Here is an 18,048-nt window from a genome sequence, read left to right as displayed (position 1 = left end):
GGCAGCTCGGCCTCCCCGGGGCCGCCCCCGGGACCGCCCCGCCGCCAGGTGCGGTGCCGCCAGCCCTGGGCTCGGGAAGTGCTGTCACGGCTTGAGCAGGCCGGGGAGGTTTCTGCGGGCCGGGCCGGGCCGGCTAGACCTTTCCGTCGGCGGTCGCCGAACCGGGATCGCCGCCATGAGCAAGATCTCCAGGTTTTTCAAGGGGGGCGGCTCGGCCGCCTCCAAGGGCCGCGGAGGGCCTTCGCCGCAGGAGGCTCTTGCCCGGCTGCGGGAGACAGAGGAGATGCTCAGCAAGAAGCAGGAGTACCTGGAGACGCGGATCGAGCGGGAGCTGGCGGTAGCCCGGCAGCACGGCACCAAGAACAGGCGAGGTGAGTGCGAGCCGAACCCCGCTGCCCTCCGCCCCCGCCGGGCTTGCGAGGCTTTAAATCCCAGGGCTGGAGCGCCTCTGGGTCCTGGGGTCTGTTCGGAACGAGGGACTCGGGTCTCACCGGGGCTGTGGCAGGGCCGGGTCAGCTGACTCCGCAGGTGTGCGGTGTGAGTCGGCTGTGGGCTCCCAGCAAGTATCAACCCACGCGAGGCGGGATGGTCTTTGGCATCTGTTAGTGTTTAGTGTACTGTGGATTTATTATGGTGGGGTGGTAATAGGATGCTTTATTCCTCGCTAATTTACTGTCTGTGGCTTCCTATGCGACACACGTGCTTTGCACCACAGTGAACGCATGTGTCGGCTGGATACCTGGAACGCAAAATACTGCTGCTCACTGTGGGGAGGGGATCACAGCTTGGAGATTGAGTATTGGTTGGGCGGGTGGAAAAGGAGCTGAAGGATGTGAGGATCTCCTGTATTCATGAATAAATGCATATTATCCCCACTGGTGGCAACTGAGGAACAAAGTGATTCAGTGATTTGCCTCAAATTATGTAGGATGTACATGATACAACCAAAAAATGAATGATAGTTTAGAGCATTACTGACTACTGGTCTGGGCTGCTGTTAGCTGCAAAAGAGAGATAGTAAGGGGTAATAAGGTCTGGCTCCTGCACGTACAGATGTTCTCATCTCTGGGAAGCAAATGATGGTAGTCAGTGTCTTGGGGATATAAAGGGCTTTGAGAAACAGGTTAATTACTTCCTGAAGTCAACTAGAGGCCTGTTTGTCTCCTCTGAGATGTATTTTTCTTTAAATGCTTTGAAACAGAAGAAAAATTAGAATTAAAGATTTCTGATGTAATGACATGGTAGCTTTTTGTCTGCTCTTTCTGTTATTTAATAATTTAAAAAATAATGCCATGTAACTTAGAACTTGTGAGGAGCTGCTTGTTAGAAGTGTTTTGGTTAGCCCTATAATGTATTTGTAATACTTTAGCATTTAACAAGTATTAGCAAAAGGCCATTTAACTTAACTAACTTTTAGTTACACAGGATTTAAAATCATGGGTCGAGATGGGACAGGTTTGAAGGTACAGTCAGAGGGAGTAAAGCCAGTTGAGCAGCACATCTAAGCCAGGTACTCTGCAGCATGGGAGCTGTCAGGGTTGTCACAGTCCCACACTTTTCTACTCCCCTGGCTTCAGCTGGAGTATCTCTGTGCTGTTGCAGTGAGCTAGTTCAGGAAGGTGATCCAACTGGAAACTAATTTGCTATGGGACAAAGTGACTGGGTTGCTCCTGAGGCTGAGTTCATTGTGCAAAAGCCCAAGCTAGAGATCTGATGCAAGAAAACAGACTGGTCTTTTGACTGTAGAAATTCCTGGTTAAATCCAGGTGTTTGTTGGCCTCATACTTCAGGCATGCAGTGTTTGATATCTGAAACTTTTCTTCCAAATTGTTTTTTGCACTTCTGTACTCAATATGCAGTTCCCCTGGTTTTTAATCTATGAAATTGTTCATGGAGTGATGCTGCAAAGTGGATTGTTGAGCTGATCATAGTTAAAAATAACTCCCTTTTATCTTGTCAGTTGCTCAGGCACCAACAGTTAAGGACAGTAAAGAGGCAGGAGTAGGGCACGAAGTGCAGTTTGGCACTGCAAAAAGTGCATCCATGCAAAAAGTGGTTCTAAAGCCAAAATGAGATAGTGTAAGTACAGTCAGAGGAGAAACGGGATAAACTAACCTTGCTGTGCAGGATAATGAGTGAACTGAAATCTCCAATAATATGTCTTCATTTGATATGTCAATTGCTTTACAGTTTAATTGCTGTTGATTTACATATAACAGCATAATACATATGGTGTATTGTACTGTATAGTTCAGAGAAAATCTGTTCTAACCAGCGTCTGTGTGTATGTAACATTATGTAAACATACACACAAATGAGAGAATGAAGGTTTTAATCTACATTGCCTTGTTAATGTTTCAAGGGGACTTCACAGGTAATTTTTAATGTGGGTGTGGTTTTTTTTCCTAATTTTTAATTTTAATTTTGGTTTTAATTTTTCTTAATTGCATCTGTGGAGAAGCTTGTGGAAACTAAAATGGGACTGTTTGAGACTGGAGTAAGATTTCTGTCTAGAGATAGAAAATGTATCAAATTAGCATGATCTCATTTGATTTTTAGGTGTCTGAGTCAGTAATACTAACACAAGAGAGAGCAGATTCAAGCACCAGCAATTTCTCATATGAGTTCATATGACTCTTGAATGGGTTCATGTGACATCAGCAGGCTTTACTGGATGTAAAAGCTGTAACGCGTTAGCTATGCAAATAGATGTGAAACATCACTTAAATACTTCTGGCTTTTCCTTTATGAAGTGAGTATCTCCACAGTTCCTGTACCTAGTCTGAAATTGGCTATTAAATACATTTCCAGCATTCCCCATTAGTATCTTATTGTGGCTAGACAGCTTCAGGGTTTTTGAAACAACAGTGTTTGTTGGAATTTATCCTGCAGAGGTTACGTGATGATAAGGAGTATTTTTTTTCACAGTTAACACTGCCTTTTAATCTCTTCCCATTTCACACACACTTTTTGTGTGTGTTTTGTTTTGTTTTTTATCTCTTGCTGTACTTTTTGGGGTATCTCAGTTTCAGCCAGTACACAGCTGCCAAGTCCATTGATGAACTGGCCTTTCTTCTCCATTATTTTGAAGGTCATACAGGAAAAATTAAAGGACAGAAAGTTATACTGGATATTTGAAAACTCTATTTAAAAGGAAACGTATTTTCTGAAGTGCACTAGTAACTGTGAAAATAACGTACATATGAATGTGTGTTGTTTCAGCCTAGAGTCTTTCACAGATACTAAAAAAAAAAAAATCTAAATGAAAGGAATAAAGTTAAGAGAAGCCATCCAGAATAGAATTAAATTTCAACTGTAAAGAACCACATAGTACTACTGAGGACAAAACCTTTGAAGAAAACTGAAATAGCAAGGAGGGGTTTACAGCTATATGCTGTGTGTTATGTTCGTGTGTTATGTTCGTGCAGTGCTTATGTAGCCCTGTAGCATTCCTTTTCAATGAGGTGGTTGTAACCAGGAGGCCACTGAAACCAAACAACGGTGTGGCAGTTGTGTGTTATGGACAGGACAGTCATGCCTGTGGAAGGGTGAGGGACAGATTGGGAATGAGGGATTCTGGCAGGGAGGTAAGAGGAAGCCCTTAGTTGTGTCTTTGTTCTGCAAGTTGCAGCAACTGTTCTCTGATCTTCATGATCATGTTTCAAGCGTCTTGCCATGAACTGGAATACTTGTAACTAGTTCAGTACATTATTGCTCTTGAATTCAGTTGTAACTGTGTGTGGCTTCCTCCACAAGGCTTTAAGGATTATGCATATTGGCAGTGAACTTAATTAGGGTCCTATGATTTTTATGGCCCCAGCAGCATTGCCTTTGGTTGTCCCTGGTGTAAGGGAGATCAGAAGTTGCAATCCATTGATCCCTTGCAGGACTGAAGTGGAGGTTTGTGAGCTATATCCAAGGATGAGATCCAGCACTTTCACAATGATGTTACGTCTTCTGAAGAAACACTCGTTTCCTTCTTCCTGGGAATTTTAAGGATTACTAGACAATCCATTTATTTCTACTTCAGAAGATGAGATTATTGGTGCTTCCTGTACTCATGAGCGTTGGTGATGGGCTTGACAGGCGAAGGCGTTGTTACCATTGTGCTCTCTTTTCGTTGTGATCTGTCATGAAACCACGAGAAGGGCACCACAACTCTTCCTATTTCACTACTTTCCTTTTGAAACCTGGATACTCAGTGTGGCCAGGATTACTATTGCCCAGCTGGTTATTTTTTCTTCTTTAATGAAGTATCAGCATACTAGTGATATTGGAAAAGTGCTCTTCTGTATGTTAATAATAGCAGTTCATTCAGATGCATACTTAAACTGACATAATAGTCTTCTGTTGTTCCAGGCGCTTATCTTGCCTATAAAATAGAAGCTCACATTAAAAGCACTTTTTCCTAATCTATGAGCTGTATCCTGCTTGCTGGACTCAGAAGTACAGGAAATGTGCTAAAGCCCAGCCAATGGTTAACGATTATGAAATGCAGGAGTTGAATCAGCTTCTTTGGAGCACAACCGGAAAAGTATATGATACTGCTTTTTTTTTTTTCTTTTTTCCTGGGGAAGACCTCCACCTCTTCCTGCTTCAATTGCTATTAATTACACTTGCTTCCTCAGACTCTACTCCTGCTAGACCTATCCTCCCTGGGCTGTCTTCCTTTTTGAGATCTTTGGAATGGCCAGCACCTTTTTACAGTGCCATTCTTAGATCTTCATCGAAGTAAGTTTGTGTTCTGTGCTCAATTCATTCTTTTTTGAGAGATATGTTCTTCTGCAGTTTGGTAATTATAATGCAGTAGCATTATAATGCAGAAGCATTTTAATCCTGTAAGAGTTACACAGAAAGTTTAAAATGCTTGTAATGTGCAGTAGAAAAGCACTAAAAGTTCACGATACTCTGTAAAACACAGATAAATAGATTTCAAATAACAAGGAAATACCCATAAATGGTCTAGGAGCTATTATAACAAACCACTGTGCAATAAAGGGCATTCATTTAATACAAATCAGGAAAATCATATAGTGTGATGTGGGGAATTATTATGCCTTGGTTGATAATGAAGAAGGACGAATTAATTTCCTCTGAAGTGATTTATTCTGTAAGTTACTGGTAAAACTAAAGAGACTGAAGATAATATGTTGCACTACAATAATGAGGAAAAGATGTTTATGAAGAGGTGAAGTCAAGGACTTTAGCTTCTCCTGTGGTTTCTTAATTTGGGTGTGGTTTAATTAAATGATCTTCAGGATTTTAAAAACAACTGCTTTGTGTGTCACTGCGGAAATCCATTTTCTCTCTGAGTGGCCAATAAAAACAGCACCATTGCAGAGTCCCATTTCTGAATAATGCTGGCTGGAAATACTGCCCTGTGGTAGATGCTTATTCCAATTGAAGCCTTTCTGCATCAGTTGGTTAGTGCTCCTCTGTCCACAGGGCTTTAGGGTCCTCTCTGGCACAGCTCGTGTTAGGTACAGTTTCAGACTTTTATATTTGTCTGTAATCTTTAGCTTCCTAGGAAGAATCCAGGATCAAATTTGATTCGAGGAAAGCTAAGGAAGGAAATGGCTAGTGTGCTAACACTACCAATAATAAGCATAAATAAATAGGAAAGTAATAAGTAGGTAGAGATTGTTTGGGATTAAGTAAAAATGATTTATTTTGGAATTGCCAGTGAGAATTTTACAATTCTCACATTTGCCATTTGCAAGACATCATCTGGTGTTCAGGCATCTTCTGTGGAATATGCATGATCTTTGGACCATCCCCCAAAACCTGGGAAAACCTTGAACTTGAATGCTGTGATTAATGTGTTGTGATTGCGGTTTGCTGTCCTGAAACATCTTATTGCATGTTCTAGAATCTTAGCCCGTGTGAATGCCTGTCCTTGCACAGCTCCTAGTGTGCAGTTCTGACCATGTTGATTCAAGCATTTGTCAACTAAGCACTAATTTTTCTAGTGTGGTGTTACACATCAAAAATCTATGCCCCCTCTTTGGAGAGATCCTAACTTCATTTGAAAAGTTGTGTACCCCAGTGTCAAGGTTCAGTATTATTGTACATGAGCAATTATTTGAAAGGATGGCAACAATAGTTGCTGCTGTTGATTGAGTCTGAGGGGCTGCACAGCTGTTGCTTGCAGGCTCTGAACCTGATTAAAAAATTAAATGTAGAAGACAAGGGGAGGAATATGGGTGTAAATAGCATTGAAGAAACAATGGATTAACTCAGTCTCCTGGTTTTGTTTGGTGGTTTTTTTGCCTGGCACATCTGTAGTTTGCAAGGGACAGTGGTCAGGAAATGCTTGTGGCGAGATTGTGTGTGTTCCTCACCCTGAGGCCAAGAGAAAGTCCCAAGTTCTGGTAATGATTTACTCTGAGCAAAGTATGCTGCTCATAACTTAGCAAATATAAAAGACTAATCTCGATAATTTACAAAGATACTGGGGTGTAGCTGAGTTTGACTGTGCCTTTGTCTACAAAGTTCTATATGTTTTCAAATTCTAAGGTTTAAAGATCATCTTCCTAAGTGATTGTAAGAAACAGATGCAGCTGAAAGCCAGAGAAATGTGTCCTCCTTTGATCCAACCCACCTGCCTGGTCGGGCCATTTGGGCTTTCCATTGCACTTCACAGTTACTGCTGTTGAGACAAAGTTTAGAAAGCAGCATTGCTGGAGGTGTGGTTATCATGATAGATCTTCTTATGCTGTCTTCTTTAGTTTTTGCTTATGTTTGGCAACTTCTTCTTTTCTCCTTTCCTGTGTTTTCTCCTTTCTCACTCTTCTCTCACGTTTTTCTCTTTCTTCCCCATTTTCTCTACTCTGCCTGTGTGCACAGGATGGAGTTCAAGATCTCCCGCAGTGGAGGAAGAAGCTGCTCTTCCCTGTGGTTCTAAAAGGATTTAATCTAAAAGAGGCTTCCCAGCATGTTCATGCAACAGCATGTTGGTGATAAACAGGCTGCTGATGTGGTGTGGTCAAAGTTTGTCTCCCTGCTAGTAAGGTAGGAGGGTGAGAATTATAAATTCTGGAGGTCAGCTTGGTGCTGAACTACTTGGCCTTGCATTTTGCTATGAAAACACACAGTGCACTTTGCCTCTTCCTATTCCAGCTGCCTTACAAGCACTGAAGAGGAAAAAGAGATATGAGAAACAGTTGAGCCAAATTGATGGGACGCTTTCGACCATTGAGTTCCAGAGAGAGGCATTGGAAAATTCCCACACGAACACAGAAGTGCTCAAGAATATGGGTTATGCTGCACAAGCTATGAAAAAAGTACATGAAAATATGTAAGTGCTTTCTAATAGCTTTCAAATTGAGCTTATTGACCACTTTCAAACTATTCCATCACTGCAGACTGTTGTATCAAGTTAGACAGTTTTTACTTCATTTTTGGTTCAGGCGTCTAATGTAAGGAATGCTGTTGGTGCTGCAGTGTTATATTTGGCAAAAAAATATCTTTTCTTAACATCGAGTCTAAAAGGAAGTTCACTTAAGTAGTGAGATCTGTGTGTTACCTGGTTTTTTTTGTCTATCTTGGCAGTGGTGACTGGCCTCTGCCCTTGGTTTGTCCAGAAGAAAATTTAGTTATAGAAACTAAGTGAACTCTTTTCCTCAGAATCCATAAGCTAGACTGTGGGATTCAAAGTACTGGTTAGACCCGAATAAAAATATGACATGGACAAAAAAAATTACTCTCTTTTTTTTTTTTTTATATGTCCTATGTTGTTTCAAGGGGTGTTTTCCTGCCTGAATAAACAGAGTTAAATCAGAAAGGTTTTTCTGAAAGAAGCAAACAGGAATTGAAACAATAATGAAGTTAACAATAAGGGGAAGTCTTTAAATGGGGTACAGTTCTCTTAAGTTGCCCTCGGTTCTGGTGAAAGTTTAACATCAAGAAAGGTCCATGTAATCATAGAATAGATTGGGTTAGAAGTGACCTTTAAAGGTCATCTTGTCCAAACACCCTGCAGTGGACAGGGGCATCCTCCACTAGATCATGTTGCTCAGAGTCTGTCCAGCCTGACTTAGAATGTTTCCAGGGATGGAGCATCCACCACCTCTCTGGGCAACCTGTGCCAGTGTTTCACCACCCTCATTGTAAAACACTTCTTCCTTGTGTCAAGTCTAAATTGACCCTCTTTTAGTTTAAAGCCATTACCCTCTGGCCTATTGCAACAGGCCCTGCAAAAATGTTTATAGCTGTCTTTCTTACAAGCTCCCTTTTAAGTACTGAATGGCCCATAAAGATACTGACCTTGGGGGATCTGCCCGGGGGGTGTGACTGTTGCCTGGCAGAGGTCTGAGAAGCCCCGAGGGGGAGAGAGACACACTCTGCTGCAGCTTAATTTTTGTTATAATCCAAAAGTGGAAGAAGTTGGATTGGCCAAAGCACACAGAAGCTTTTAGTGTAGGTGTTGAGGTCTGGGTGAGGAAATTATTCCCTGTGAGTTCTGCTGTTTATACAGCCATGGGCATAAAAAGAAAATAGAGTCAGTTCCAGTGAGGCTCTTCTGTAGGATTTGGATGATATATCTTTAAAAATATGTTTCCATGTTATCTTTCCAGGGACTTGAACAAAATTGATGATTTGATGCAAGATATCACTGAACAGCAAGATGTTGCCCAGGAAATTTCAGATGCTATCTCAAACCGAGCCACCTTTGGTGATGAGTTTGATGAGGTTAGTACTTCAGGCCTGTGAGTTTTAGTTGTTAGATGACTCCACAGTTATTTGGTTATTGGTTGTGACTCCACAGCTGTTGGTTGTGCAGTGGTTTGTTTCTTAAAAGGTGTGGATGTGAAATTCCTTGGTTCTATCTAGGACAAGTGTATAATTTTTATATAAATATTAAATATGTTAATATATAAAATATATACTAAAATCTGTATGTGAAATATAAAAACTACTTTTATTTATATATAAATTTTAAGAAAACCATTTTTAACTACACTCCTGTACTTGTTTTTCTCATTTGAACCATGGAAGGAGGAGATCACTAAAACATGTAATTTGTACTACTCTAAGTGGACACTGAAACATATAATTTTTTTGTGGTCCAAACAGACATCCGTTTGACTAAGTGCAGTTCCTGTGCCGTGAACAGGCTGCTGTTCACAATTCTGAATATTTGGACCATTTTTTTAAGGTCATTTTTGGTGCTGGGACATGCAGGTCCTTTCCTTTTTTTTCCAGATTTTCTACAGAAGTAGATGCATTACATAGACATAATACCCGTTGGTGGCAATAAGGTTTCATCCTTGAGCTCTTTCTTCTGAAATGCCCACAAGGCATTTAGGACCTTCTGAAAATTTGTTGCAGTAACTTTCATCCAGTGCTCCTGGATTTGGTTTTGTGTATCTAAGCATGTTATTACTTATTTCTGATGCAGCCATGGCTGAGGACTCAAGGGTCAAGGGTACTCAAAATTCTTGTGATCTGTGAAATGCAGAGCTGGGAATCAGGTTCAGTATCACAACAGTTTGGTTTTGTTTTTCAATTTTGTTGATTTGGGATCATCAGGGATCATTTGAAGAATGTCCTGAATAATCAGACAACTCACTCTATCCTGAACTAATTTGTTCTTGTATACCCAAATGGACAACAAAGAAAAATATAAGTGTGATATCATACATATTCGCTTGACTAGGAGGAAGGGGAGGTTTCATTCAATAGTTATAATTTGTTGAAAATAGAAATAATTCTTTGTATTTTGTTCCCATTGTCTGCTTTCCTGTTTTTCCACTTCAAATGTAAATAGACTTTCCAAGAAACATGTGCAGTACTGGCACAAGGAATGGGATTTGGCCTGTATAAACTGGGCTTCAAACAATTGAAAAACATAGTGCCATCCCAAGCAGCTGTACAGTGTCTTACTTTTCATCAGTACTTAACTTTTGGGGGCCTAGCCTTAGTAAGCATGTTTTAGATTGATCTGAAAGTTCCTAAGAGGTACTAGTCTAAGTTGATGTGCGTGGTTCCTGTTCTGGGACATAAGCCACTGGCACATGGGACATCTTTGTACCAGCACCTGCTTTTGCATAGGAGCCTAATACTTACAGCACTTGGGCAGTAAGTGGAAAATCTGGTTTGCAGGCCACTGCAGCTTAAGAGTGCTAGAATCAATGACTTAATTGCTCAGTTATGAGGTGATTTATGTTGGTGGATGATATTTAATTTTATTTTTTTGGAGGACGTTTTGACCACACACTTGGATGCATTTTCTCTTCACTTATGTGCCTTGGGTGTAAGGAGATCATGGAAGCATGTGATTTCTCCTGCTCCAGACAGGCACAGAAACATAAGGGTTCTTTCTCCCTGGGTTGACACAGTGTTTGTCATGAAGAATGCAAAAAAGCTCTGTCCTGCCTGAGTAGAATGCTCTCTGGGAGGGGTGATCCTTGCCTGGAGTCCTGTTTCTGATAATCAAATGTGAAATACACACCATCCAGCGGACAAAGCCTGGAAACTGCAAGTTCAGATAGTATCTTCCCTCTGCTCTTGCAGAGGCCTAGGTTCAAGAGGAGAAAGGGGATTTGTTGTAGCTATTGCAATGCTCCACAGCCTACTTGTAGAACAGTTTTTGAGTTGTGGGAAATTAGTAGCTAAGTCTGTTCTCAAGAGTGAATAGAACTTGAAACTAGAGTCTCCACTTTGAGAGCAAATGTTCTAGCCTTTACATTATTATGTTAAAGGTGTAGGCTCATGATCATTGTTTCGTTCACATCTTTTTTAAAGAATGCTTGTCATGACTGACACTTCCTCTTAATTGTTTTCTTGTTCAGTGGAGGTTGGAAAGGACTGATTTGGCATGGAAGGGGGTTAGATGACCATCTAGAATTTTTCAGAAATACCTGTTGCCATTGACTTCACAACAGCTTGGACACTAACTTTTTAAGAAGCTTGTATGCACAGCACTGACTGAGGCATTTAAAGTACAAGCAGATTTGCACTTCAGCTAAATGCTTAAGTAAAACAGGGAGCTCCAACTTGCACGTTTCCTTGAGAGATCAGCTGGGAATTGAACATCATCAGGTGTAGACCTGATGCTGAAATTTTTAGATCATATCCAAGGATTTGCACTACCAGGCAAACTGTAGCCATTTTTTGGCCGTAAATTATAAAACCATGAGAAAGTAAATCTAGGTAGGAAGGCCAGTGATGGCTATGTAACTATCATTTAACTTCTGCATTGGTGATAAACAAAGTATAAATGTGTAGGCAAAGCCTATTTCACTACCTTGTAGCTCTTTGCTACACAGACACATTTTCCTCAGCCACTTTTGCCCATTGTTTCTTTTTAAACCATTTTATCAATGTGGCAAAGGTCTGTTTCTCTACAAATAATGTTAACATTTAGCTTCCTTTCTTTAGGAACCTCCAGCCAAGGAGTAGGTTCTTTGCTTTTTTAAGAAGTGTACAGCTTTTTTATTTTTAGCATTATCCAAGTGGATTAGATCATTTGTCCAAATCAGCTTCTGCAGCTGAAACCCCAAGAGTGTTGTGTGCTTCAAAAGTGAATAGCAGGACCCAGAGGACAGTTCTGATTCCAGTGCTGTTTTGAAATTATATATAATCGTGGACTTGTGTTATAAGGCTGAAGCATAATGTTTAATGGCAGTCTACCTTATAACCAAAGCTGTTTGCTTTTTAAAATGGGAGAAATAGCATCTTAAAATTAGAATCCATTGAAGAGTACAGTGTCTAGATTTGGAACAAACCTAAGGAGAGCAGAGAAGCTTTTTCCCCACTGTGTTTGCCTTTTTTACAAGTACTGTACTGCTGTCAGTTTTGTTTCTAATTTTGTTCTTTGTCCTGTTTCTAACTTCCATGGTCCTTCTTTCAATGTTCAATTGAGGTTTATCGTTATTGCCCATATTTAGTAAAAATTATACTTTTAATATGCTGAGTTTTGATATGTGTTTTCAGGTGTAAATTGTTTCTTCAGTAGTGCTTTGCTTCATGATATTTAAATGTGCCCTTGCCTCCGATCCCTGTCAGTACAATGAATTTGTAAGTAATGTTTTCCTTGAATTTAGGATGAGTTGATGGCAGAGTTAGAAGAACTGGAGCAAGAAGAACTGAACAAGGGAATGAGACATGTCAGGTTGCCAAGTGTTCCGTCCACATCGCTGCCTTCTCGCCCTGGTAAACTGCCTGCTTGCCATTTTACATTTCTTATTATTAAATCATGCTGTGAGAAAGAGGAGAGGAAAAGAGAGTTTCAGATATGTATTTAACTCTGTTTTAACTTTTTAAGTGTTATAAATTCCTTTTTTTACCTTTGTATCTGTTTAACAGAAAAAGCAGAGTGTAAATCTGTTTTTCTCTATGAAAGCATTTAGGGTTAAATTCTCTGTAGGTATGGGGAGACAAACTCAGGGAACTTGACCTTGCAGATATACTGATGAATCTCCAACTGAAATGTAGTGAGATTATTGAGGAATGGGAAGACTTTTTTTTTTTTTTGCAATTAAATCCTTAGTCTCTTTTAATTAGAGTCTGACCTAGATTCAAAATGTTAGCGTCACAAGGATCCAGCTTTGTGGGGTAGTGGTTTGATATTTGCCACTGGTGTTTTAATTAGAAAGGAAGGAGGCAGCAGGAAGCACACATTTAAAGAAATATTTTCATTCCTTTGCTTGTTTTCTACTGAACAGGCTTATTTCTGTAGTCTTAAGCTGTAGTCTTATTTTTCTGTAGTTCTGCCTTGTTCATTTTGAATTAAGCCAGAGTCAGACAACCTTTACTCCACCTTTCACCATATCCCTGTTGTCCTCTATCAGCTGAAAGATTTGCTGTGTACTGAGGCTAGTAAAAGAATATAAATATTTCATGGCAGCACACATGTGACACAGGTTGTTTATGGTGTGTTCTGCTGCAGAACAGGTTACCTAGACCAGGCTGACTCATAGACTATTACATGTGTTTTGGCAGATGGCATTTAAATCCTGAAATGTAGTTTCAAACATTCAGACTGAGATTGTGGCCTCATCTACGGAAGTCAACTGCAGAACAGCTAGTAAAAAAAAAATTAAAAAATTTAGAAAAGCAGTGCAAATTGCACTCTGGTCAATTATAGCTTGTTCATACATTGTCTTCCAGCTATGGCAGTTGACATTTTTATTAAATCCAGACTATCTCCATGTACTTCTCACTATCTTAATTTTCTACTTCATCTGTCTGTATGGTTACTTCAGGCAAAATTAGCTCGTTACAGTTATATAGTTTAAGGCCTTGCAAAACTGGCTTATGTTTTCTGAAACTCAGTGCTTACAAAATCACAAGCAAAATCAGTACAGCTAATCGATCTATAATGCTTCTAATTAGAGATGCATGTTACCCTCCTGATCTTGAAGATGAGGAAACTGTGAATGGAGCAAGGCACAGTGACCTTCCCCGGTCACACAGTGAGCCAGTGGCATTTGCAGAATAGGGACAGGACCTGTGGTCTCCTGCATCCTTTTCCTGAGGGTGGTAGCTGCAGTCCCACCCCCCCATCCCCCAACAAGGTTGCTCCTGGCCCTGTGGCTGCTGCAGGCAGGAGGCAGCTGGCTGCTGTGAACTTGCCCAGGAGGGTGATGCACCCAGCAACAGTGTTCCACTGGCATTGGGAGAGGTGCCAGTCCTGACACACACAACCCATACACAGATGGAGACAGCCTGAGATTGAACCTGGGCTGTAGGGCATCTAGTTTGTAGGTCAGCAAATGAAGACTACTTGGGCAAGGTTTTAGTTTGGTGAATGCAGATGTGTGATAGGACATTTGGGTGCAAAGGGAGAAAGTCTGTGTGGGAGCTGATACAGAGCTGGGGATTGCTGATGCTGTGAACACAGTAGTTAACTGATGTCACCTGAGCATAGTAAGTTCAGGAATTTCTTTGTTCCTTTTAATAAATGACACCTCCCTTTAAAATGGGATGAGTTCATCTGGAGACTGGACTTGCCTAAGCAGAACCTTTCAGCCCTATTTGGAAAGGTAGCAGGATGTGCAGCTGGCCGGGGTAGGTCACTCGTGCCTGTTTACATGGTGGTGAGAGAACTGGCAGCATTCTTTGTGGGCATTTTCTGGCTGTGACAGCTTTTAGAGATTAAATGTATTTTTTGCAGGAGTCTTTCAGTAGGAATTACATCAGACCTGTATTTGTAACCTCGGGGTTATGTGTGAGATAATGGTAAGGCAAAATAGTCACATCTCTCATGAGCTTCATTCCTGTATTATCCATGTTCAACTTGCTACTCAGTAAATTGATCTGAGATCTTCAAACTGAAAAGCACTATGCAAGTCCTCATGCTAACAGATAAAATGGTTCTGACTGTTGCATTAGTTGATGATTATTGTCTCTTTCTCTGCAGCATCAACCAGAAGGAGAGCAGAGGATGAAGATGAAATGAAGAAGTTAGCTGCCTGGGCTTCATAAGAGCATGGTCTTTTTATAACACTGTGCATTATAGTGCAAGTGTAAAGAGCTGCAATGCTGTTTTATAACCTTACTGATTTACTGTGGTTGCACTTCATACAGGCTGTTACTGCCATATTACAAAACTAGTTTAAAAAACAGCAAACGAAAATTGCAACAGTTTCTAAAACCTCCAAGCATCAATTTTTTTTCAGCATCCATCACAGATTTGTTTTGTTATTAGTAAGAGTTTTTATTATTTTTTATTTATATTTTACCATATCTTCTGGTTTGTAAAACCTATGTGCCTCACTTACGCACAGATCTGGATTTGTTGTTGAAATGAGAAAGTTAAGTAAGTCATCAGTGTCCTATACTAAAGGGTTATTTGGTTCAGACTATTTGAATATTAGCTGTTTTCAGCTTTATACATGCCCTGACTTGCAAGTTCCTTTGAGCCCAAGAGCTAACAGCTATTCCTTTGGGCATGAAGATTTAAACATCTGCCTGGAGCAACTTATGGTGTCCTAGATATTAAGAGGAGACTCTTCTGTAGGTTTTCTGAAGTGGGATAGGTTGTTTTGTTTTAACTTTGGCAAAAATATCCCATGTACTTCTATAGGTCAGCTTGAATTGCATTTTGAACTATTTCCAACTTGGTTGTAGAATTACAGTGATTGAAGAAAATGAAATGTCCAAGTTCATACAGATCCCTGCCAAACAAAACTGATTTTCACTAACCCTGTCAAAAATCCAGAAGAAATTTCTGTCTATTTTTCCTCTACCTTGTCTTTCTAGGGTGAGTCTTTACTTTGTATGATAATACTCATCCTCAATGAAATTAGTAACACATTTTTAATGATATAATTTCAAAATAGTTCTAATTTCTGAGCATTCGGGTCTTTTCTCTTACTCAGTTTATGAATGGAAGTAATACTGGTGCATTGCACTTGAAATGCCTTTTTAACCCTGGTTAAAAGTTCTATATTACTTGTAAAGTTGATGAGTTATTGCCCAAGTGACAGTTTTTTGCCTAAGGAACAAATGCCACTCTTGAGTGCTAAACTACCGCATATATGGGAAATCACTGTTCAAATGCCAGCCAAAAATTAAATAGGCTGCTTTGTACTTAGAAAGTTTATTAAATAAGACTGAAGCTCTATGCTATAGTAGCCTGCTGTCAGTCACAATGAAATACTAAAACACTGGAGTTCCTAGGGGTGTAGGAAGCAGTCCTTGATCTAGGTTTCTTATTTTCAAATGAATTTAAATTTTACTGATGATTGAACCACTTGGGGAATAGTGGGACACTTGGTTTCTGTAGATCTGTAGCAAAAGAAGGCTGACTCCTTCTCCTGTGGACTTTAGCCTGTGATTTGTTGGGTGTTTAGCTTTGACAGGCTACAATAATCTTCAATGCAGTGGATTTTGGGTTAAGCATAAGGAAATGTGTGTTTCTGGACATGGCATACTCAGAACCTTTCAAAATGAGTTCCATGGATGAAACCCAAAATGTATAAACCCTGTGGAGAGATTCAGTTTGTCAGGACTTTCATTATCTGTGGTGGAATTGCTTTTGGTTTTTATCCATATGAAAGGTGAATCAAGCCTTGCCACTTTACTTTGGATAAATTTCCTACTGGAAAAAATTAAGTGTGTGAATTCTGTCCTAAATTTTGGAGGTACCAGGAAAATTGTCTGGGTTTTTTGTGAGTAAAGAAGATCTGGAACTATTAAATTTTTGTTTTAAAAACAAAAGAAGGAAAGAAGGAAAGAAAGAAAGAACTGCCATAAATTTAAAAACACATTTTCAACTTTCAGCAGGAAACCAAACACTAATAAAATGCTACTGGTTTTAATGCTTGATGAAATTCGGGATGAGATGATTCTGAAAGCAGGATTATTTTACAAAATAACAAATATTCTGAGTTATTTCAAATCCGTTTGCTAATTTTTCTGGCTTGAATCCTGTTTTCAAGGTGTGCAGTCTATGCAAGTCTCTGAATTGGGTACAGAATGTATTAGCATGCACTGGTTGCGTCACTGTGCAAGGCTGGCTGTGTGCTTGTGGACACTTGTGGTTTTGCTAAATACGAGGCTGTGCCAACATAGTCCCATGGTTACTTGGAAAAACTGGCTTTTAGCATCTGTTCTTGATCAAATTAGTAGCTTACCAATACTTGGCACTTATGTAGGTAGCACTTGGCATACTTGAAGCGCTCTGCAACCTAACCAAAATAGGTCTGTTAAGCCTCCAGTTTGAAACTAAAGTGACTTTCAGTCTGCTTTGGAAAATGTGGACCTGCTGTTTTTGTGTAAACATTTTCCATGTGAACACCCTTCACGGGGGAGAAAAAGTCCTAGGGAAGGTCTTCTCCTTTACAAGCCAGTGTCTGACTGCTGATCTCCAACAATGTTTTGGCCAAGTGTTGATCCTGGGAAGCTTCAGATGTCTTCAGCTTATTGATCTCAGACCAGACACTTGAGGAACAACATTTATGAAAGGTGAAGAAATGAAATTGGTCATTTGTGTGAGCTGCTCTGCAAGTCTGTGGGTAGGGGCTGGTGATTCTGGAGGACAGACTCATACCATACAGGCTAGGACATGTGTGGTTGGTAAAGCTATACTCAGAAACACTGTAGTGATGTGCACAAACCATTATTCACCAGGGACTGCCAGAACCGAAGTGCTTGTGGCTATATTTCTTTGGGAGGCTGGTTTTCTTCAGAGGCAAAGGGGTTCTAGGGATTTAATTCAGCTGAGGGAGTGGCTCTTTCCTGTGTAAATTGAGGTAACACTGGAACAAATGGCCCTTTATTTTTTCAAACATATGTCTCACTTCATGCCAAGATGGTATTTGTTCAGTATGTAAGCAGTCGAGAGTGAATAGTGTCAACATGTTATTGTAAATGTATTCTCTGTTAACTGGAACATATTTTACAAGAGGACTGTGGCAGCAGATGGTGTACTATAGCTGACTTCCTTTCTTGTTCCTTATTTATGTTGAAAATGTTTACTTCTCTTAACAGGCTTGGACATTTTTAACCTGGATAGCTTTAAAAAGGTGAAAATATATTAATAAAAAGTGGAAAATAATTAATATATACATGTAGCAAATAAATATTTTAGTGTCATGTTTGTGTTACATGGTTGCATTAAATTTCTTTTCCTATCAGGCAAAAGTGTAAGTACCCTCCTTACACTGTCATTAGGATACAGTGCTCTTTAGAGGATATGAGAATATTCAGAAACATTTTTTTTGATGTATTGATCTTTCATTAGAATTCAAGAATTTTTCCAAGGTGATTTGGTTGATAAAAACAACCAACCAATAAAAAACCCCCACCCCAGTGTATGCTGTGGTGTTTGGGCTGCATTCCTTCACACTGAACAGTTGCGTTGTGAGAGATCCTTTTATTTTAATGTGCCCAAAATACCTCCCTCTCCCCACCTCTGACCCAAACATCTCGTCATTTTTCAGAAATATGTGTTTTTCATTTTCCAGGGCTTAGTTGAAAGGAAGAATTATCAAGTCTTTTAAACATGAAAAAAGAAAAAAATACTATATGCAAATGTGAAGTGACACAAAAAATACATTTTTTCACGCATCTCATTAGAATCTCCTTAGAGTGTGTGTG

General features: G+C 40.0%; 1 protein-coding gene across 1 annotated transcript; it reads left to right on the top strand.

Annotated features, from left to right (window-relative positions):
• The first annotated feature begins 51 nt into the window (after positions 1 to 51).
• Positions 52 to 17,516, top strand: CHMP4C (charged multivesicular body protein 4C). The gene is made up of 5 exons (XM_027735851.2): positions 52 to 371; positions 7,120 to 7,297; positions 8,577 to 8,691; positions 12,048 to 12,156; positions 14,366 to 17,516. Exons 1-5 carry the CDS (start codon positions 176 to 178, stop codon positions 14,428 to 14,430), a joined length of 663 nt encoding a protein of 220 aa, XP_027591652.1. The 5' UTR covers positions 52 to 175; the 3' UTR covers positions 14,431 to 17,516.
• Positions 17,517 to 18,048: the final 532 nt, after the last annotated feature.

The sequence above is a fragment of the Pipra filicauda genome, unplaced genomic scaffold, assembly GCF_003945595.2.
Source record: "Pipra filicauda isolate LSUMZ 115617 unplaced genomic scaffold, ASM394559v2 scaffold20_size4479445_pilon, whole genome shotgun sequence".
In the NCBI taxonomy this organism is placed as follows: Eukaryota; Metazoa; Chordata; class Aves; order Passeriformes; family Pipridae; genus Pipra; species Pipra filicauda.
Note: the sequence above shows the minus strand (reverse complement) of the source record. Positions and strands in the feature narration are given on the sequence as shown.

Coding starts and splice junctions, on each gene's coding strand:
- CHMP4C (XM_027735851.2), top strand. CDS start 176: ATGAGCAAGATCTCCAGGTTTTTCAAGGGGGGCGGCTCGGCCGCCTCC. Junction 372..7,119: donor CGGCACCAAGAACAGGCGAG/GTGAGTGCGAGC, acceptor TTCCTATTCCAG/CTGCCTTACAAGCACTGAAG. Junction 12,157..14,365: donor ATCGCTGCCTTCTCGCCCTG/GTAAACTGCCTG, acceptor CTTTCTCTGCAG/CATCAACCAGAAGGAGAGCA.